This window comes from Oxyura jamaicensis, chromosome 4 (assembly GCF_011077185.1).
Source record: "Oxyura jamaicensis isolate SHBP4307 breed ruddy duck chromosome 4, BPBGC_Ojam_1.0, whole genome shotgun sequence".
NCBI classification, from domain to species: Eukaryota; Metazoa; Chordata; class Aves; order Anseriformes; family Anatidae; genus Oxyura; species Oxyura jamaicensis.
In genome coordinates, this window is record NC_048896.1 from 89,667,677 (window position 1) to 89,691,035 (window position 23,359).

Genomic DNA, 23,359 nt, shown 5'->3' on the forward strand with positions numbered 1-23,359 from the left:
ATTTATATTTAATCTCGTAAGCAAGATAACTTTATTAGGGTTGATTTTGACTTTAAAATAATTGTCATCAGCCAGATAATATTCCTCCCTGACTTCATGTGACTGTGGCACTTGACTGGGAGGCCATTCTGTGGAAGTGGATGAGAGCAGCATACTTTCCATGCACTTTTTCTCCTGACAGCACTAGACAAGTTTCTGATCTCAATGAAACATAAAACAAGACCAGCAGAAGCTAAGATCTGAATCTGACCTGCAGCTTGCTACCATATTTAAGTAAAGGATAACATCAATCTCATCTATTTGCTGTTTCAAAGATAGCAGCTTAGCCTGGACTCAATACAATCAGGCTGCCTCTGCAGGCAGCGTAGAGTGTGATAAGGTTGTTCTTCTGTCTATTTTTAGGATGAATTTTCTTTTATATATATATATATATTAATAGGATGAGTTTCCTTTTTTTAATAGGATGGGTTTCTTTTGTAATTTTGGAAATGCCACTGTCTATGGAGACAGCCAGTTTGACTGAGGCAGGCCAGATGCTACGCTGTTAGACAGCTAAAGTTAGATAAGAGGAAGGCCAAAGTTAGCATTTACTCATAGCACTCCATTTAACGTCTCCTTTTCAATCATTTACAGAATGACATCAACGATTATAAAGGGAACATCTGCTGATGGCTTTAGGAGGTATTAAGTTTGGAATGACTAATTTAGCCATATAATTAACAGAAATATGGTTTGTTTGGCAGAATAGGAAAACCACACTATAGAGATACTGATGATAATTGTGAAGGCCAGTAATAGAAATGAAAATGTATCACTTCAGTTCATTACATGTCTGAGTCTGTCATTCCAAAGTAAGTGCCTCTTAAAACCAGATGCTCCCTCCGTAATGTTTGATGTGTGTTTATAATGGATGGACAAAGGAGATATTACGTCTTTTGTTACCACTAAGTACCAAGGTCAAATTTGGTAAATAAGCAATTATTTCAGAGTTTTAATTATATATGGAATCATTCTGTTTAATTCCTGCAGAAATGTTTCTGCCTCTGGAAGGATTTTCTAGAAGGTAGCATTTTAAAATTAGCCATCTCTTTTCATGTGTGTAGACACACACATTTTAAAATATGCTTTATTTCTAACCTTGTAAATATTAGGAACATACTTCAGATCTTCTTTGGTTTGGCTGAGGGTGGACTGCAAACTTAATAAGATACATGTGGATGTTTTCACTGTATAGCATAATGAAACTTTGACAGAGATGTTTATTCTCTAGAATATTAATCAGTGGAATTAGAAGATACTTTAATATATGACACATGGTGATTTTATTCAATCTAAATAAAGCTTTTTGACCTTTTATTATTTTAATTATTATTTTTTCCGATGTATTTTGAATTTATTTTTCTAGTTCCTTATTTATTATTTAATATGTGATTTCATCCCATTCCATTCAAATTGGTAAACTAACCTTGTAACACTGAACATGTGCCAGTATACCGTTAAGAGCTGTGATTAAGGCTGTTTATCTGTGGTTCATTCTTTTCCATATTCCACCCCAGTGTTTGTAGTATTTTGTTTTGACAAGCTTTTAAAACTTATTTTCTTTCATGTGTTTTAATTAGGAAAAAATGCCACAAAAGGAATCTTGCACTTGAGAAAAGAAAGGCAGAAACTTTCCCACCCCCTATTTTCAGAACTTCCCTAAAGGAATTTTTTTTTTTTTTTTTTTTTTTTTTCCCAAGTTATTTGCACTTTTCAAATCAACTTTTTGTTCAGTCTCACAGAACTCCCACTTTTCGTGGACTTCTTACTGTCTGATGCTGTTCCATTAGTCCCAGGAGGAATGGATTCATGATCAGAGCAGAGGTGAGGAGTTGAAAGTTCATGTTCAAATTAATGTTCTGATATTATTCCATAATTTATAGTGTGGATGATGCTGCTATATAAAGGGAATCTGTTGGTATAGATGCATATATTTTCAAAAGAATTAAATGGCTGTTATTTTCCTCAATGGGAGCTGAAATTCTGCTTGTATTTCTGTATGACAGACTCATTCAAGCTTTCTCCATGAAAAAGAGACTGGTCAGAAAAGCACACTACAGCGGGAGAAAAAGAAAATTGAACATTTTCAAAATTAAAGTTTTTTTTTTTTTTTTTTCTTTTGTATAATTTGGTCCATTAACAATAGCTTAACTATGTAACATAAAGTGTACTTTTTCTCTTCTGAAAGGTCTTTGCTAGAGGAGAAATCATGTTTAATTCTCTTGCTGTCTAAATTTTCCATTTTCTATTTAGGAGGTGATAAGTTTGGGGCCATAGTGGCTGTTACTGTTCCTTTCTATGCCCTTTGAGAGCTCAAACTATGAAATGAAGCCAAAGCTGCAGCTGCAGCAGCAAATATCCACTTTTAAAATGAGAAACATCTTGCTGATTTCCCCCTCCTTTCAGTAAATTTGTGCATAAGATGAAGAATAACACATCATGTAACAATTAGACCAAAATCTATTAACATTTCAATTTGTAGAAATGAAGTTAAATAGAGGTATAACAGCCTTTTCATGTATTTGTTGTTGTTGTTGTATAAACCATTGTATATACACCATTGTATGTGGCATTCTGCATTCAGAAGTAAAAATACCTTCTTCCGTCTTTTCTGTATAAGTTTTTACTCTTTAGTTTTATATGAATATTTAAATTGGTAGCAATTTTATACACATCCATCACATTGGTATAAAATTTTGCTACATTTCATATAATAATTTTATATAAACAAAGCTTAGATTCAGTGTGTTATCATAACATTTGTTATTTTCCTGTCGTGTCAGCTTCATGTACTTCTTCAGTATGATTAATTCTAACATTTGTCCATTGGAGGGGTAATGATTTATTGTGTGTGGAAATTCCACAATACCCTATTTTTCTTTGACAGCTGTATTTATTCCAGTGAGCTAATTAATGGGAATTCCAGTTGCTAAGATGATTTTCTGATGTGTTGACAAAACCCAATGGAACAGCTGACAACTACACCCTGTGCTTTCAGGAAGAAAAAAAAAAAAGGGTTTGTTTTCTTTTTTTCCTCCCCTGCTCTTCAGGTATAGAATCCAAGGATTGTCCATTTGACAGAACAATTAATACAGCCAAATCTTTCAGTTTCACTTAAAAATGCATTTTGGGGGGGGTAATACTTTATTTTTAAAATTTGTCTATAATATGGCTAAATGAAAAAAAAAAAAAAAAGCATTTGAAGCTAAAATAATTATATTCTACTGTGGTTCTTTTTTAGCTATCTGAGCTACTTCCCACAGTGGATTAAGCAATGTGATTATAGTGATTAATTTTCTTTCACAGTCTCCTTTATACAGCACTCTGTGATCTGATACATAGAAATCTTTCATCTAGCAGTTAAAGGCAAGACATAACTATGGCTGCAAGCAGAAGACAGAAATATTTAAATTTCCAATTAAATGCAACTTTTAAGAGCAGGATGAACTTGACCTTATTTTTGAGCATCTCACTACATTGAGGGCAATTAATAATTGACAGTTCTCATAGAAAGTGACAAATTGATGATAATTTAGAATCTTGAAATCAAAATTGGATGCCTTTGGAAAAAAAAAATCTTTAGCTCAGTCAAAAATTAAGATTGACAACACTAATTTATGGTAAAAAGGAAAAAAAAAAAAAAGAGAAAAAAAAAAAAAAAGAAAAAGAAAGTAATGTTCCAATATGAGATAGCAAGAAATTCTTTGGTCCATGTTATTTAGAAGTCAGATAATATAATTGCAGTGGATTCTTCTGGTCTTAACAGTCTGAATATACAAAGAGCTGTTCAAATAACACATGAGTACAAGCAGAAGATAAAACATTTTGAAATGAAGGATAACATTAGGGAGGCAGTCTGGTTTAGCAATTAGTGCATGGATTCACAAGTCAGAAATTCTACATTCTATTCCCATATCTGACATTGATTAGCAAGTCACATTAGGACTTATTATCAAAAGTCAGATATGCAGCTGATCATCTAATTAAGATCATCATGCTATTAGCATAACTACATTTGCAAATCATGCATGCAGAGCTTTAGCCTTTGTTTAACCTTGATCTGTGATATGAAAGCAATCTGTGTTACAGGCTTATACAACACTCTTATTCTATAATTTGAGCAGCTCAGTTTTTAATATATTTAATCTCATCAGATTCTGTCAAACTGGGTAATATTACTTATCCCCATTTTAAGAAATTGGAAATGCAGCACAGAAATATGAGGTTTGGATTTCAAAAGATGATTAAGCATTTAAAGATGCAGATAACCAATTAATGACATTTTCTTGTCCCAAAGAAGATGATATCCTTAAATCCTGTATTTATTTTTAAGACTTTTTTTAGTGCCTAAAGTGGTTTAGAATTTGGTTCTGCATCTTGTGAGGTCTAAGTTCAGTTGGAAATTATGCCCACAATAGCAAGAAGCAGAGAATAGAAGTAGATTAATAAAATGAAATAGTCAGTACTAAGGATCTAGCATTCACATGTTTTAGGGGGCTTTAATGCTGGGCTAGTTTTAGTCTTATCCTGTGGACTGAATGCTTCCCAAAGCTCACCTTCTGGTTACTTCCGTTCCAAAATTAAATTTGTATGGGTCTCCAAGACCAGTCCATAATATGAATGAAAGCATGGTAAACGGGAACAATCAGGAAATTTACTTCAGAAGATCACACCCAAGGTAAAATATTGACATAGACTTTCTCTGTGATTACTAGAACCAAGGCCGCCTAACAATTATATTAAGTAATTGAATTTCTCTCTGCAAAGCTGGAGAATATTGATGTCCTGAACTGAAAAGCTTGTATTAGCAAGCATATTTGGTCATCTAAAAGGTATGGTAAGATTGTTTTGTAGTAGCTCACTGAAAAGCTGTGTAGAAACAGTTAAAACTAACTTGAGAAGGGATATACTTGATTTATGGAATGTTAGCCAAATAACAAAGCAAATACTTAGCGCCTGTCCAACTTTGAAAATAGTGCTGCATTCTGGGAGTATTTTAGTAAAAATATTCCAAATCTTTCTTGGCCTAGTTTATGAGAGAAAGCACTAATTTTCCATCCACTGAACTACTTTCTCATTTTCATAAATTTTCCACCTGATGAGAAAATGAAAGAAGAAATATCTTATTTTAATATATCTAAGTATATAGAAAAAAAAGTGAAAGGCTTTTATGACATAAAATGCACTTTCATGCAATAAAAGAAATTAAAAGAGGGAGAAAATTTTTAAAGAACAAATATAATCAGTCAGGTAAAAATCCCCTAGATTTGCTAAATCCACTAGCTACTGTTTCATTCTTTTAAATAAATTATTTTTTTCACTCTTACATATTCTCCTTCTCTATATATGATGAACATATATATGAGAGGCGCTCTATGAACTGATATTCCTAACCTAAATGTTCCATTTTCTTTCCAATATATGAAATTAACTTATCATTTTGTATATATATATATATATGTATATATATATATATATAAAACTGTCCATGTGACATCCACAGATGTCTGAGATTTTCTATGCTGTCTAGATTTCCTCCCTTTTTTTCCTCATGCTTTGGTTACACTGAAGAAATAAGTACATCTGAGCATTACTCAACAGAGATCAGCGAAAGAATGCTGGAAATAAGAGAAGGTACATCATTCCTCTAAAAGCCTTTTCATACTCTGAAATATTACATCAGAGTGAAAAAAACAGGATATAAACAACAGATACTGAAAACAAGTGAATGAATTGAATAGGGTCAGAGGTTAGTACCTCAAAAAGAAAAATCTACATGGATTTTAGACCAAAATTACTTCTTGTATCTGGATTTTATTTTTTACTTTATTTTTATTTTTTTCCCCCTAGGACCTCAGTTATGAGGTAATTATATTGGGTTTCCAGAATTTTGTTTGTTTTGCCAAGTTCTGTGGTGAAAAGCTGTCTAAATTCACATCCTTTCTCTATCTTTGTCTCTGAGTGAAAACTTACAGTCTTGATGACTTGTATAAAATACTATGGATAACTCAAGACAGTCTTATCACTCTAGAAAATCAAGCTACTTCCAGAGATTTTCCATACGTTACTGTCCAAAAGATTTGTGATTGTGTCTCTTCAGAGGCTGTCTGATTGATAAAAGTAAAGATTTTTAGAAGTATATGATCCTTTTCTCTCAGTACTATACAGGCAGAACACCTCAGACATTCTTTTAGCATTATTGTACTTATTAATATTGTACTTAAAACTTATTTTTTTAGATTTACGTGATTATCATTATATATATTACCCTAACTGAAGATCTGAGTTTTTGAAATCTGACAAAGCCAAGGAATCCTGCTGAAGAGATCACAAAAATACACAGATATGGTTATGGGAGAGTCGTTCAGGTTCCCAAAGGGCTTCACTCAATTCTTGTCTATTTTCTCCCCTACCATCCAACAGGGACACATCCCAGAGGCTGTTCTTGCTTCAGGTGAGGACTTCAATTCATGGTACCTTCCTACAGAATCCTACATTCTCTAACAGCCTCCTCTTTCACTGAGTATTCCTACAGTAGAAACTTTCTGATGTTATGCTTTGTTTTTCATCTGCACAGATTCACTTGCATAGTGTTTGTTGTTGTTGTTTTAAATCTTAGGAGACACTCAGATGTTATGACAACAGTTCGCAGTAGTAGAAGCTGAACAGATAATTATTCAACTTTTTTGAGAGTTACTGCAGGGCTGAGACAAAGAGGTGGACACATTTTAATCATTTTTGTAACATCTACCCATTTATGCTTTTCTGTATTCTGCCTAATATAAATATATGCATATTGTTCTCATTCTGGACTATGTTATAGTAATCCAGACTTGGCAATATGAGCATAAACCTGAACCTTTCTGGCTCATGTTTCTGGATATTCTCTCCCCACAGACCAGGGCCTAAGGAGAGTTGATGAATCCAGGTCTCACCCAGGTCTTTTCTGAGGTAGGAAAATGGCCAGAGTGCACTTCTGAATACAGAAGCTGGGAAAACTCTTGCAGGGACTGCAGAGTATCTCTTATTTCTGCTCCTTGTCTTAGTAACAGGTGCCAAGATGGTGTTTTGTTCATTGTTTGGCCTCCATTTTCTGTTGTTTTGTTTTCAAAGGGCGTGACAGAGCAGCACTGAGAACGGCTGCCTCTGCTTTTTCCTGGCTGTGGTAGCCTGGGTCAGGTGGACAGGGGGTGTGAGAGGAGATTACAGTGTCTGCATGCAGACTGGAAGACTCCTGAGAAAGCACATGGCTTGCTTGTAGCAAAGGAGCAGATCTACAGCCAAGCCTCAGAGGTCAAGGAGAGGATACATTCCTAGAGACCCAGAGGGAGACTGTGTGAAGGCTGCTGCAGCCCATGAAGGCAGTGCAAATTGCTGGACTCCAGAGCATCTGGAAGCAGAGACTCATTCTGAAAGGAAATAGAAAACAGGGGGAAGACTTGTTTTCAGAACTTTTATTTAGTCTGCATCATCTTCAGTCTTGTTCTGCATTTGCTTGATTTTAAGGGGTTATCTGTGCTCAAAGAAAACACAAAGATTAGAACCACTTTAGTGTCTTAGGGCATGCTCATTCTGCAGATAAGATTGGTTAGTACTACCTCAAGGCTCAGACTTCCTCAGAATCACATCATAACCTCATAAACGCAAATGTTTAGATATAAGCTTTCTGAGATGGAGGCCCCCTCTTCCTTATTTGGAAAAGACTATAGAAATATTAGTAAATTATTAGTAATTTATTTGGCCAGTCCTGCTGGTAGCAGGAGATGAATAGCTACTATAATGGACTAGATTCCATGGAAAAATAAGCTTGCTGTTCAAAATCTTGCAGTTGATCTAATCTGTGATGACAGCTAGGCTCTGGTTCGTACAAGAGATCTAAGACCACACTCTAATGCTGTTTTCTTTTTTCCTCAGTCTTTGCATGCTTTTCCATCTGTAGATGCTAAAATCAAACACTTAAGTTCTCCAGAAAAGCATCTATCATATAATCCACACCACAAAGTGTTTTTTTTTTTTTTTTTTTTTTTTCTCCATTCTGTTTATCAGATCATTAATTTATAAAATCTGTGGTTTGACATTACAAATTCAATGACTTATGAGCCGCCATGCAGTGGGCCAAGTGCTCTGCTGTTCTGTATCCTCAGACAATGCTAGCATGGTTCACTGAAATGAATGCCTAACTTACTGGATGAAATTATCAACAAAAAACATTGATCCCTCTGTGAACTGTGCATAAAGCATTACACACAACCTTTCTTTTTTAAAAGCTTCCTTTTGTGTTTTGGGATAACTGCCAGTGTTACTGAACATGAACTGAATCTAGATGTCACAGGCTTTGTAGAAGCATTGCAACCTACATTCAAGCCGTACAATTCTTATAAAAGAATTAAAGTTGCACCATACTTTGCTTTGTTACTGTCTGTTGTATTATAGCAGCTATCTGAGATGACAAGGGATTGGTGTTAGAAAGTAATGGTTGGCAAATATTATAATACTTATTGTCTGACTTGACATATTTGATAGGACATCTTTGAAGGATCCAACAAAGCAAGTGTGTAAATAATTTGATACTGTGAAATTATGGGATTTCTGTGATAATGGTTTGGGGTTTATGTGTAATATGTCTAGACTTATCTTCATTAATGACTATGCAATTCACCATAGATTTTATGAATTGTTATCCTCAGAAATACAAGTTTATTTTATTTTACTATAGTGGGGAAAAGGCAGGTCAGGCAATACTGTCACCATTGTAAGCATTGCAAAGGTAGCTTCTCATGCTAAGAATAAGAAAAGAGCCTCTCACCTGCAGATTCAAGGACATGACTGTATATATTTATATAAGTTTTTATAACACTAGAATAACAATTAAAGGAAAAATATTGATATTGTCACTGGGGATGATCCAAAATTTGGCAGATTTACGCTTCTGTAAATTCTTTCACTGTCAGCATCTCAGTATCTCTGACTATTTTATTCACAAGTAGTAAAAGAGTAAGGCTGCTTACACAATCTAATTTGCCAAAAGTAACTTAGCCAAGAGAACTGTCAAAATCACTATTAAGATAAAGACATCTGTGTCTGAATTAGAACAGCCGGGAAGGCAAATGCTGATGTAGCTTCTGAAACAATGAACATGAAAAGTAGGAGATACAAACATGAAATAAGTGTGTTAAACAGGGTATTAGTAGTGACTACCGAAAGCTTGTTAAAAGGAAAAGTCCTAGAGAAAGACTTCAGGACTTCCAGAAAAGGCAGAGGATCCACACCTGGAAAAAAGGTAAAATTCTTTTTCTTTATATCATACTACAGAGTACTATAAACATACAGTATTTGAGGAAAAATGTATCCTTGGCACGTTTGATGACAATGCAAAATCAGTGGGGTAACTGACAGGACAAACAGCAAATCTGCTCTCCAGGTAGACCTTCATAATCTTGAGGAGAAGATCAACATCAAAAAGTTCAACAAGGAGTCCACAGTTCTGCCCTGGGGCAGAATAACTCATGCATCAGCTCAGGATGGGAACCAACTGGATGAATGGAAGCACTGCTGAAAGAACCTGGGGATTATTGTGGACCCCAGGCTGAATGAGAGGAAGCAGCACTTTCTCATCATGAATAAAGCAAAATGCATGCTGGGCTAACAGGATTTTCAAGGCCAGCGAACTGAAGGTTGTTACACTCTGTACTAAACAGTGGAAGGTCACACAGATTAGTATATTCTGCTCTGAGATTCCCAAATCAAGAAGGATGCTGAGAGACAGGAAAGGGTCTAACAGAGGCCTATCAAGACAAGCCAGACTACATGACATATAAGGAGAGCTGAGTGAGCTCAGACTAAACTGAGCTTGTTTAGTCTAGTGAAGAGGAAATTAAGGGCAATCTAATAGCCTACAAAAACTTGAAAGGTTGTTCTCAAAGACAACAAAACCCAAATTTTTATTGATGATGCCAGATGAGGTAGTAAGGGACAATGACCACAGGTTGCACATTGGGAATTTCAGATTGCTCAGGAGGAAGAACTGCTTCACAAGGAACAACATTACAGCTGGTTAGCCAGGTGGTGGAAATCTTCACCCTTGGTGCTTTTATAGACTCAGACAGACAAAACTGGCTTGACCTAGTTTGGGTACAGCCCAGCTTTGAGTAAGAGGTTGGACAAGAGACACCCAGAGGTCCCTTCCAGCTGGTGTTTTTAGGATTCCATGAAATAAATTGATTAAACATTTTTGATTAAATAGATTCATTAAATATTAAGTATTGTCCACAAAATATTTAGGAATACATTCTTGTACTTACCACATAGCTTTGCTGAGTCAAAATAATCACTAAAGAACATGATTTTACCTTCTATATACATCCAAGATTAGTGTTTAGTTTGCACTGCTTTTCTGAGCATTCGTTACTAAATATGAGGCCTATTATTTAGATGACTAAATCAACATTTAAATTTCCAATTTTAACTGCTCTGCCTTTTTCTATTATAGTAATTCTACAGACAGCTAGGAATGTGTCATTATAATGGTCATATAGGCCTATTACTGTCCATATAGCAAACTAAAGGTGAGAAAGGGAAGAATGTAAATTATCACTGAAGTCTTTCCCCAGTTCTGTGCTTATTTACCCCTCAGTTTTATTAAACTGTAGCACTTTCATGTAATATATATACATATATTTGCTTCTAATAATGCATTCAATTCAAAATTATAAAAATGTCATCCAAACAGCTGCTAGAACAGTTTCTCAGTACCTGTAACTGACAATATATTCAGTAAACTGAATTGTAGCTTTGAAGAACAGGTTAGGACAAGAATTGAAGAATACCCTTTCTTAATGGAATCCGCAAACAGAATTCAGGGTGGTTAATTAAAACGTTGTCTAGCCAATGGCTTTTCTATTGACAAAAGAAATTACAATATGAGTTTTACATATTTTAAAATGATAGGTCAGATTCTGATTATATTCATGCTAGCATAATCATAGGGTATTTCTGTTGATGCTTATTCATATTTATACCAGTGCTTTAGAATTAAAAATCCACTCAAGCATTTCTAGTAATACAGTGGTTCCTAAAATTATACTTTACACTGATTTAGTTTTAGAAGTAAAAGACGTAAACAAGCATCACGGCTTCCCAAAATATAAATTGATACCAATTTATCCTTTTTTTGTAGTTAATACAGAATATAATGGAGAAAACTTACATTCTCTTCGTTGAGGTCACTTTTTCATTGTAAAACCTGATAAATAAAATGCACACTCAGGCACTTATGATTATTAATAAAGCAGGGGTATGAAAGAGCAGTAAAAGTTACAAAGAATTATATAACCCATTATATAAAGAGCAGTTTTCCTCAATTTCAAAATAACAAAATTCCTAAAAGAATTAATTTAACTTTCCACAATACTGACCAAAATAATCGTTTAGAAAAAAAAAAAAAAAATCTTACCTTTCATGATTCCCTTACTTTTGTTAAGAATCAAAGAGTGAATAGAGCAATTCATTTAATTCATTATTTCTGGATAATATATGCCATAAAATCTCTCAGATACCTGGGCACCAGGTACCTGGGCACCAGGACCGTGTGCTGCAATTTTCAGCAGCACAGTTCCCTGCCAAACCCTTTTCCCCCGCATTGTTTTTATCTATGGTTCAGTTACCTGTGCCTCTAGTGTCAATGTATTTTTTCCATCCTTTTTTCTCCTCTCCTCTCCATGGTCACGTTGGTCAAACTGCAGTGTGGTACAGGCTGTGTACCCACTCTCTCACAGTCCTTGCACCAAAGGACCCTTACCCCTGATACCTCAGAGACTGGTTTGTACAGGTGGGGAGGAAGATCAATTCTGTACATTGGTGAACATCTTCCAAAGTTTTCTCCACAGCTAAGACACAGGCCTGTAGGGAAGAGGAGAGAGAGAGACTTTCTCCACACTGCCAGGGTTGTTTAGCCAGTTCACTCACCCTGGGTTCCTCCCAGGAACACTTACCTACCAGCTTCTGAACTTGAGTCACCTCCAAACTGCGTCACAGTGAAGTCGTACCACCACGGTTTTACTATATAGAGAAGGTACCACCAATACAGCTAGCTCATACAGTCACTAAAACTATTTCACAGAGATAGTAGAAAACATGAAGAAAAAGCAGCCTACTGGGGAACACTGAGTCCATTTCACCACAGCAGAAAAGCAACCTAGACAACCCAAGCCTCAAACCCCCCCCAGGGAGGCAACTGCCCACAACCCCTCATGCTTCCTATATAGCAAAGGTCAAATGATCCACACCTGGCATATCTCACTTAACAAGGGTGAAGCCAAGAGACCTTGTGGAATAGGCTCATCTACCTGGCTTCAATGTTTTAAGGTCAATTGCTCCTTATCACTAACAGAAATACCCTGACAAGGGGCTTAGTTCTTAGAGTTGACCTAATGAATTAACTACAAAAGGTGCATAAGGGTCATATTTCTGTTAGTCATTCTGTGAGGAAAATTGGTACAGAGCTTGTTAAAAAAAAAAAAAAATACAAATAAATAAAAGAAAGAAAGAAAATAAAACAGAAAATGACCTTAAAGGGAAAATTGCTATCATAGGTTTTCATCTGTTTAGTCACGACAGAGAAAGAATATAGCAATCAGAATTACTTTTCTTGACATCAATGTTATTTAAATTTACTTTTCTGAGATCTCTTCTTTATGCATGACTTTTCAAAATCTAGCCCCATGACCTCTGACTACAGTATTTACTGTATGGATCCATATGGATTTACTTGTATGGATCCATACAGGTCCATGGGTACAGATGGGATTCACAGAATCACAGAATCACAGAATAGTCTAGGTTGGAAGAGACCTTCAAGATCACCGAGTCCAACCTCTGACCTAACACTAACAAGTCCTCCACTAAACCATATCCCTAAGCTCTACATCTAAATGTCTTTTAAAGACCTCCAGGGATGGTGACTCAACCACTTCCCTGGGCAGCCTATTCCAGTGACTAACAACCCGTTCAGTAAAGAAGTTCTTCCTAATATCCAACCTAAACCTCCCCTGGCGCAACTTTAGCCCATTCCCCCTCGTCCTGTCCCCAGGCACGTGGGAGAATAGACCAACCCTTACCTCGCTACAGCCTCCCTTCAGGTACCTGTAGAGTGCAATAAGGTCACCCCTGAGCCTCCTCTTCTCCAGGCTAAACAGTCCCAGCTCCCTCAGCCGCTCCTTGTAAGACTTGTTCTCCAGACCCTTCACCAGCTTCGTAGCCCTTCTCTGGACTTGCTCAAGCACCTCCATGTCCTTCTTGTAGCGAGGGGCCCAAAACTGAACGCAGTACTCGAGGTGCGGCCTCACCAGAGCCGAGAACAGCGGGACAATCACTTCCCTGGACCTGCTGGCCACGCTGTTTATTATGCAAGCCAGGATGCTGCTGGCCTTCTTGGCCACCTGAGTACACTGCTGGCTCATATTCAGCCGACTGTCAACCACTACTCCCAGGTCCTTCTCTGCCAGGCAGCTTTCTAACCACACATCTCCCAGCCTATAGCTCTGTATGGGGTTGTTGTGCCCCAGGTGCAGGACCCGGCACTTGGCCTTGTTGAACTTCATATCGTTGGCCTCGGCCCATCAGTCCAGCCTATCCAGATCCTCCTGCAGATCCTTCCTACTCTCGAGCAGATCGACACACGCACCTAACTTGGTGTCATCTGCAAACTTACTGAGGGCACACTCGATCCCCTCGTCCAGATCATCAATGAAGATGTTAAAGAGGACTGGTCCCAGTACCGAGCCCTGGGGGACTCCACTAGTGACCGGCCTCCAACTGGATTTGACTCCATTCACCACAACTCTCTGGGCCCGGCCATCCAGCCAGCTCTTAACCCAACAAAGTGTATGCCAGTCCAAGCCATGAGCAGCCAGATTCCTGAGGAGAATGCTGCGGGGAACAGTGTCAAATGCCTTACTGAAGTCAAGGTAGACCACGTCCACAGCCTTTCCCTCATCCACTAAGCGTGTCACCTTGTCATAGAAGGAGATCAGGTTCGTCAAGCAGGACCTGCCTTTCACAAACCCATGCTGACTAGGCCTGCTTGCCCTGCAACTGCCACATGAAACAGCAATGAAACGGCTTTTTGGAAAGCTTCTTCCCGTATATTGGGTTATATTTATAAACAAGTTATAAAACAATTATTTATATATGCAGCACCATGTCTTCATTATAACTTCACAATTCCAAATGTTTTAAATGAGGATCTATTTGATTCCTTCAACAAAATGGTAGTAGTGTTGTTAATTAAGAGAATCCATTTGATAGGGTTCAACTTCATAACGTTTATAAAATGCTGTAAAAAATGCTTTGCAATATTGCTTACTGCATGAAGGATTACAAAATATGTGAAGTTTCCCATGATAAACTCAGTGGGCATGCTTTTAGAACTCTGCAGTATTATTTGTGTTCCATGCAGAAATTCTCAACAAGCACATGAACTTCTCTATGGAAGTTGCTGTCATTGATCAATGTGCAGAGATAGTTGCATAGAGTTTTTCTCAGAACTTAAAATAAGACTGTGTTAGCATGGAACTGTTTCTGAACTAATAGATACTGTCTCTCAGTCATTAATTACCTTCATGTTCACCAGTGCATTTAGCTTTTGTATCTCTAGTTTCAGATAGAGTTTGGTTGGTGCTAAAACAAGGAGTTCAGCACTGTATTCCATCAAATGCCACAGAAGTATTCTGTCTTTCATTGAAATCAGCCCTAGATCACCCTCCTTTACAAGCCTTCATTTTGCTATTACATACCCAGTATTACATGTGAAAGAAATCACAGATGTGTAGAGAACCTATGAGAGTATTAGATAATTGAAAGTTTTGTGCCATTACCTGAAGTGTTGGAATAAGATCAGAAACAATGTCATAGGACCACAGGATACTTGAGGTTATAAAGGACCTCAGGAGGTCTTTAATGCAATACCCAACTCAAAGCAGGGTCAGCTTTGAGCTCAGATCAGATTTCTTAGTGTTTATCCAGTCTCATCCTAAAGCCTCCAAGGAGGCAGACTGCACTGCATCTCTGGGCCAGCTGTTCCACCTGTTGAAGGTTGTGATGGTCACAAATGAAAACATGACATTTCTACAAGGCAAAAGAAGCATCAAACTGGTTTTAGAAAGTCAACATATACTGGACTGACCATGAGGTATTCTTTACAGGCAGTACACCCAAGGTAAAAAATGAATAATGGAATGAAGTAATATATTAAGACACTTCTTTTTTATATTGTGTGTGTGCAAAATACCACAAAAAATAACGTGCTTGGTACTTAAATGAAGCTGTAGTACACTATATATTAGATTCTCTTCAAAGGAATTTTTTGTTTGAGTTAGAGGTTTTCTTGCAAATATCAAAATTAAATTTAAAAGCAGGGATTCCCACAAGGGTCTGAATCAGGTCTACAAGGTTAGCGTCTTCTAAATATTCAGCTTGTTTCAGAGTTCTGCTAAGTCATGTATACTGGACAGTCCAGTGAGGTAATGCTGCTGCTGCAGGCACTCCACAGATTAGTACAGGGCTCTGAAAGCTGGCCCTCCTCCCACAGCTCAGAATACCTGATGAATGGATCAAAGAAGCTGTTTTTCTGCCTAGATCTGTGGAGTTTTGGAGGATGGAAAATGGCAAATTAGGCTTTTCAGTACTGAAAGTGATTTAAATATAGATGATAGATGAATGCTAGAGCTGTTTCTTACTGAGCAGTTTCACTGTGGTCAAAAAAGCTGGAAATTTTCCTTATCTTGGTCTGAATTCGCAATGAGCCCTGAATTAAAAAACAAACAAAGCAAACCAAGAAGCAACACAAAACCCAAACCCAACACCCTCATAATGTTAATCTGTAGACTCAAAATACAGGGTGCAGCAGGTTGAACTACCAGCAGGTTCAACCTTGATTATAGCCATCAGTGGGAACATTTAATGAAGTCCACTTGGTTTTAGATTCAGTTACAGATAAAGATACCTGAATCAGTTACTTATGTGGGCTAGGTGTCTGGCCAATAGTGAGTCTAATAATACAGTTAGTGGAGACAAGAGAGCTATTCATCAGTTATTCATTTGGTCAAATATAGGTGTGTATTAAAGGGTGAGCTGAACAGTTCTCTAGATTATATAGACTATAATGATTATACCTCCATTATACATAGTGGTAATTTACATATCTAGATCATAAGCATACACATATTTTAGGTGCCTTAGTCTGCAAACTAAATCCTTATCCCAAAAGATAAGTTGAGATTTAAAGTTGCCTTAACTACCATTACAACATCCAGTATTGGGAATGCTTTCTTGTCCTATATAAGTATGGTATTTTATAAAGTCTTCCAAATCAACACCATAACTTCTTCATGGTACAATATCCTGCTGCTTACCACTGTGATATTCAGATTTTACAATTTAGAGGGTTTTGACTGAATGTAAACCTTTTGGCATTTTTGAGTGCCCATAATCGTATGTGTATCCATGGTAACTGCAGGAGAGAAAGTATGGGTGTTTAATCCTTCTTCAGTAATACAATGTTATGTTTTTCTTGGTACACAAAGAGATGCTAGATATTCAGAAGTATATTAAACAGCCTGCACGTATCAAAGTTGTACATATACTACTTACCAGCAAAATGGAAATTGTTTTAGTACGGTTTTAATGTAAGATAGCATTTTAGGAATAGAGAAACAAAATTTCTGGAGCTTTTGTTCTGAATAAAGGTGGGTAAGCTAACTTCAGATCAGTCATTTTAGTCAAATCGCCTTCCTTTTAATCTCACAGGTTAATTGGAAGTCGTAACTAATCATGCCAATCTCATTGTTTACCAGGGAAAGGGTTAAATTATTCTGTGGCTAATCAAAATGGAATTGACACCCTTTTGATGCACTATATTGCTGTGTTATAGCCTAAACACATTCATATAAATGTTTTCATATAGTGTAAATGATACAAGAATCAACATGTACTAAATGTACTGCTCTATCTTTAAGTAGACTTTATTTTTTTCTTGTTTTATTATTTTAGGTTAGCAAAAATAGAGAATATTTTAGAAACAGTTATGACCGTTATTTATAAAAACACAACATTTTTGTTTTATACTTTCTATCTTTCACACTTTGAATGTTGGTAAAGCCTGCAGAAACTGTAAGACAGTTTTCTTATTGACAAGACACAGCAGGAGTTGCACACAGACACAAACAAAATTAAATACAAGGCATAGTTCAGCACTGATGTTTAAGTAAAATAAACCTTGTCTGTGTTAAGCAGGATGGAAAATAGGTGTACAGGAAAACACACAGACTTGAAAAAATATGTATATATTGCTGTAAAAGAAAAAAAAATCTATATACAGGCAAAATGGTTTCTAAATGGAAGTTTTTTTCTCCCTGTTTTTCATGAGTTTTCATCTGTTTTTAATGGGACATGCACACCAAAGAAGGAATGCAATCAGAGATTCTGATGCCACAGCAATTTTTTTCTCCAACTACTGGCCCACAGAAATTTGGCATCAGTGGCTTCCCAGCCATGAATGTAATTCATTGAGTGGAAATCTGTTTGTTTTTTGGGGGGGAGTTTTTTTTTTTTTTTTTTTTTTCCCATCTATGAGATACTAAATTTGATATTCTGTCCTTCACAGTGTCAGAGACTGATTACACTTAGCACGGTTTCCATTTAAAGTAATAGATTGGGAGTTAGTATTTTCTGACATTATTCGGTGTGTCTTTTCCCCTCCTTCACCTATGAGGGTGGCAGGTGATGAGAGGGGGAAGGGAAGATAAATAAATAAAATTTAAATTTGCTGTACTTTGTCCAACAATTTCACTGTGGAAACAAAAAAAGATAAGAATAAGTTTGTAGGTTCTGAATATTTTATTCCTCCTGAGAACTCTGTCTCAGCAGAGCACTTATTGTAAAGTGTGAATGGTCCACTGTAGCAATGTTAACAAAGAAAACTTCCATTCTGGACCAGGATCTGAGAGCAACCCTAAGGACTATAATCCAGTTTCCTTCATACTTTGAGGAAAGAATCCTTCTCCAGTTTTTCAAACTTAAAAGTCCCTAATTAGCAGAGTGGTAAGGTAGGAAAGTAAAATATCTAGGCTCAGTTTTTTTCCATTAACTGTATATTTAAGTTGAAGAGTCTGATAACCTCAAGAAATTGGAATAATGGTACTCTAGAAGAAGGATTAACTGCATACCCAAAATTGTAGATCTGGAAAACATCTCAGATGCTCAGTACAAAGCATCATAAGGGACTATTCTAAGAGAGAATCAACTGTAACTTTTCTCAGTTTTGATATTTCTTTGTGTAATCCGTACTTAGAAACCTCAAACGACTTCCCAAGTTCATGACTTCCGACAATTCAGTCTTTCATCATTTAGTACGTTTTCCTTATAATATCTGAGCCAAATTATGTTGCCTGCATGTATTGTCCTATTCCTGGAGCCATTCATAATATGTAGTCATGGAACTAGAATGGTCTAGTCTGGTGATGTGCTTTTTGGCAGTAATTTCTGTTTGAGAGGAAGAGTCTGATCTCCTAAATAATTCTGTGCTGGATGCAGAACTAATTGATTTGTACTCAGTTTAAGGAAGTGTTACAGTATGTTTCAATATGTGAATTTAGCTGGATCAGTAATTGTGATGATAAAGATAACCACAGAACCAACTGAAGTTTAAAGATAGTAGTACATAATTTTATTTTAACAATTCTACCTGCAACATATTATAATACTTATGGGACCTTTTTATAGCCTATAGAAGGCTGCATGAGCTGGAGACATCACCCACTTCTCATATATAGGTAGACTCAATTCTCTAAGGAACTTGTGGATTTGGAATTCTGTGCATAGGAGGATGAGAGCTGGATGTAATTCACATAACATCCTCCAAAAAACACTCAAAAAAAATGGTGTAAAAATATCCACAGAGTCTCTTTGTCCATTTTCTTAGGGAACTCTGGCTCCTAGAACAGAAGTAAATTATGGGAAACATGGATGTTTTCACTGGGAAGAATATAGGACAGAGGAAGGAAACTTGGAAATAGAGGGCACAACCATATCTAAATAATTAACCTGCTCCAGTGTTCCCATAACCTATCCAGATATACATTAAGTGTTGATATTGGGTGCTGAATTCATGTATATTTAAACTTTCAATAGATTCCATTTTGCCAGGACAATAGAGAAATGAACGTCATTTAGACATCACAGTTTATTTGTATCTTGGCTTTTCTTGCTGATTTACCATGGGTAGGAGGCAGAATAGAAAGAGAAAATTCCATTTAAATTGCCACAAAACTCAAACTGCTTGGTTGGTAACACCCTCCTGGTGGACAATAGCTTATGTCACTTAAGCTATAATCCAATGATGGCCTGGGATTTACATCTGAAAAATAACATATTTTTTTTTCCATATGCTGTACCATCTTATTAGATATCTGTGGAAGTACTTCAGTGACATTCCTCACAATTTCAGAAGTAGACTCTGTGCAAGACTTTCTTCATGGTTCATTGTAAACTTTTGAACTTCCTCTGCTGATCAGCCGCAGTAGCATTTGTTAACCTTATAAGCATGGCACAAAGCCCTTATTTTTCCTACAGGCATTTAAAAAAGGTTGTAGGGAAAATGATTTAAAATAAATATTAAACATTATATCTTAATTGGGTCACTGTATTAAGCATAATTCTTCATAGGCAATTTAAATAATTTTAGTGAGTTAAGTATATGTACTGTGCTACAGAAGTTGTATGATTTAACCTTAATAATGAGATTTTTATCTGGGGGTTTTTACTCTGAAGACAGCTAAGAAAAATTTCAGAGCTTCCCAAAACCACTCTTTCCAAAGAAACCACAATGTTACAGAGCCCTTTCATCATCCAGCATACGGTGCTGTAGAACACAAAAATATACACTGTACTACTTTAAATTAATTCATATTTGCAGGAGACAGTCTGTGTGAGTATGTGCAATTATGAAATGCAACTTTTTTTTTTTTTTTTTTCCTCTTGACTTTTTTAGCTGCCTCACCCCTTTTATTTGAACACATACATATGGTGTGTGAGAGTGAGCAAGCTCTCTGTAAATGTTTGGAAGGAGCATCTGTCAGACAATAAAACTTACAAGAAAACATGCTTCTCATTTAAAGTGTATTCAGTAGAACTATTCCAGCATTGGAATCAGTTCATTTGTATAGCTTAGAGGCATTAATAAGAACAGAGAACTGTAAAGTCACCAGAAAACCCGAAGTATTAGTAAGAATCCAAGGTATTTTTTTTTAAAGCATTTCATCTATTCGGCATTACAAGCTTCTGATAGGAACCTGAAGCAGTTGACATACAGGAAACCTCTGATAGTCCATCCAAAAAGATTGCAAGTAAGAAGATGGCATGGTTTTTGCAAACCTGGAAAGTCTAAAGATTACAATAATTGTTGGACCAAAGGGACCCTCTTCAGGCATAAATAGCAAGACTCCTACTGTCTTCTCTTGCAGACCAACTCAGCTGCCAGCAAAAGCAGGTGCTCTCCCCCTTCCAGTGCTCCAGAGGAAATATTTAGTGAGTATTCACTGCTCTTTTTACAAATTAATATATTATTAGTGTTTTAGTTATGTTTGCATAGTTCTCTCAAAGGAAAAAAGCATTTAAAAGTAAGTTTTTAAGGCTGTTATTTTAAAAAATTGCTTGAGTTCAACAGCCTGATGCAATTATCATATTAATTTAAAAACAAAATTTGCACAGCCTATGACAGCAACTTTTTAAAAATATTGGTTTCTAATAACTCTGTAGCTTTAACAATCTGAAGCAATTGCAATGTATTTTTTAATGCACAAGTTATGACAGCAAAGTAATTTATATATATTTGAAATGTATTTGATTTTAAATGTTATGCCATAAAACAGTCTTTGTAGGACACAAATTTAAAATAAACCATTTCTTTTGGCAAAGTAACCTGCAATTTAATCTTTAGAAGAATAAATATACCACTAATGTTTTCCACAGAAACAGTTGCTACTCTAATTAATTCAAGATGTGACTCTAATAAGATTTCAGAAGAAAATCAGAAACAGATTTTTCTGAGGTAGTACTATGAACAAGGTTAAGATATTTTTATTTTCATTAGAAACACTTGTCCCAGGTAGAGTTACAGATTTGTAGTATATAGCCTGGAAATATCAAATCCGAAAGCATTATAATAATGTTTTTAGAAGCATAACGGTTTTAGTGCTTTGGATATATGTTTTCTTTTTGTTATATCTTATGCTCTGTTACATTAAGTAACTCTTATTCAGTTTTGAGTTTAGAGTGACTAATATGTCTTTTTTTTTTTTTTTTTTTTTTTTTTTTTTCCTTTTCACATGGAAGGGAATGGAAAACTTGATGTTTGTCTACTGCTCCAGCAAAATTATCTGGACATTGCTTGTAACAATTCTAGGTTATGCCAGCAGCCTGCCTGTGCGTGATGATTCTATTTGTGCAGCAGAGGAACTTGCAAAGTACAGCATAATCTTCACAGGGAAATGGAGCCAGACTGCTTTCCCTAAGCAGTATCCACTATATAGGCCCCCAGCACAGTGGTCATCAATGCTAGGTAAGTGAAGTATGTATAGTTTTAAGATCAGATAAATTCTTGACCACTGTGATTTTTATTTATTTATTTTTTCTTCTCAATAGTAAATTTTAATGTAACTAATGTAAAAAGAAAGAAAAGAGCCAAAGTTATTAAGAATGAAATGCATAAATTGAAGTATCCACAATGCTTTCAAAAATCTACAACTGTTTTCAATTGACTTCTGTTTTCAATTGGTTATAGCTGAAATAAACAATGATAAGTCAAATGTTTTAGTGTTCACTCATTTTTATACACAACTTTTCTTTTTTTTAACCTCAGAAATAAAACAGAGAAACTGAAGAAATAGGGACAATCTAAAACAGACTTTTATGTCATGCAATGTATTCACTCAAATAGGTGTTACTCATAGTTCTGACTACAGCATGTGGAAAAAAAATGAATATGCCAGCAATGGTGTACGTGATTTTGCTGAAAAGGGTGAAGCATGGGTATTAATGAAAGAAATAGAAGAAGCTGGAGAGAAAATTCAGAGTGTACATGGAATCTTTTCTGCTCCTGCCATTTCCAGTGGTACAGGACAAACTTCCACTGAATTAGAAGTGCATTCAAGACATCCCTTAGTAAGTACATATGCACATAATCTTTAAAGTTTTGTTTGTTTGTTTGTTTTAATGGTTACTAGTACACAAAATTAAATATTTGAGTTCTCACTGGTAGAAATAAGGTAATGCAAAAATATTACTAAAAGAGCATTGCAAATTGCAGGGATTACTGTATGAGTTCTATACAGTAGAAGCATAAAAAAGACCATTTCCTTCAAAAATGTTAAGTTACAATTGCAATAACTAGGATTGGAACTTAAGTGATGCAATCCTGATGGGTTGTTTTGTTTCATTAGGTTTCATTCGTTGTACGAATTGTGCCAAGCCCCGACTGGTTTGTGGGTATTGACAGCCTAAATCTCTGTGAAGGAGACCACTGGATGGAAGAAGTATCAGTAGATCTATTTCCATATGACGCTGGAACAGACAGTGGTTTCACATTTTCCTCCCCAAACTTTGCCACTATTCCACAGGATACAGTTACAGAGGTAGGTGTATATACATAGTTTAGTACCCTGTACTATTTTGAGTCCTCCCTTTAAAAGATAACTATCCTTTAATTACTCAATAGATTATCTTGTGAAATTGATTTCTGTATTTGAGAGTGCTAACACTCTCTCTACATGGATTTATTAATAGCTGATAACCCTACTGCTCTTGTTCATTTTCTATATCTTGTTATTTTATTGAGTAAATGTAGATGGATCATAAAAAATGGCTTACATGTAAAGTTATTTATGTAAAATATGAGATTTTAACATGGTTTTTAATAATTCTTAAAAATATAGGAAAATAAAAAGATTCCAAAAAGTCTTGGCATGACTAAAAGTGTCTAAACAGGAAAATTCTAAGTTGAGAATTGTAAGTACTGATCTGGGGAGGAGTTTTCAGTAGAAAGTATTGCTGAAACCTGAAACTGCTACATTTGAGGGAAAGGAGCTAATGGAAAGCAGAGACCTTCTTCATTGCTACTGCAGCGACCCCACTTCCAATCTTTTTTTCTTGCTTTTTGCTTTTGTCATTTATGGGTGTTGGGAAACAGAGCATCTTGACTCAAAGGTTTTGAATACTATAAACATTCAGTCAGTCCTTTCCTTAAGGTCAGTTCTTCTAAAGCCAAATG

The 23,359-nt window shown here is 35.9% G+C and overlaps 1 protein-coding gene and 1 long non-coding RNA gene across 8 annotated transcripts in view; one reads left to right on the plus strand and one right to left on the minus strand.

The window, feature by feature from the left end:
- The window catches only part of SPON2 (spondin 2), a 103,871-nt gene that overhangs the window by 76,671 nt on the left and 3,841 nt on the right, over positions 1–23,359 (plus strand). The window contains exons 1-5 of one of the 7 annotated variants that reach the window (XM_035325392.1): positions 1,801–1,863; positions 20,556–20,619; positions 21,427–21,652; positions 22,031–22,254; positions 22,533–22,724. In XM_035325392.1, coding sequence (XP_035181283.1) covers positions 21,430–21,652; positions 22,031–22,254; positions 22,533–22,724 — 639 coding nt within the window. In that variant the 5' untranslated portion in view covers positions 1,801–1,863; positions 20,556–20,619; positions 21,427–21,429. The other 6 variants (XM_035325396.1, XM_035325397.1, XM_035325394.1 and 3 more) reach the window with 6 other exon arrangements.
- Positions 1–23,359, minus strand: part of LOC118166460 — a 73,195-nt gene that overhangs the window by 46,929 nt on the left and 2,907 nt on the right. The gene's annotated exons all lie outside the window — the stretch shown is intronic.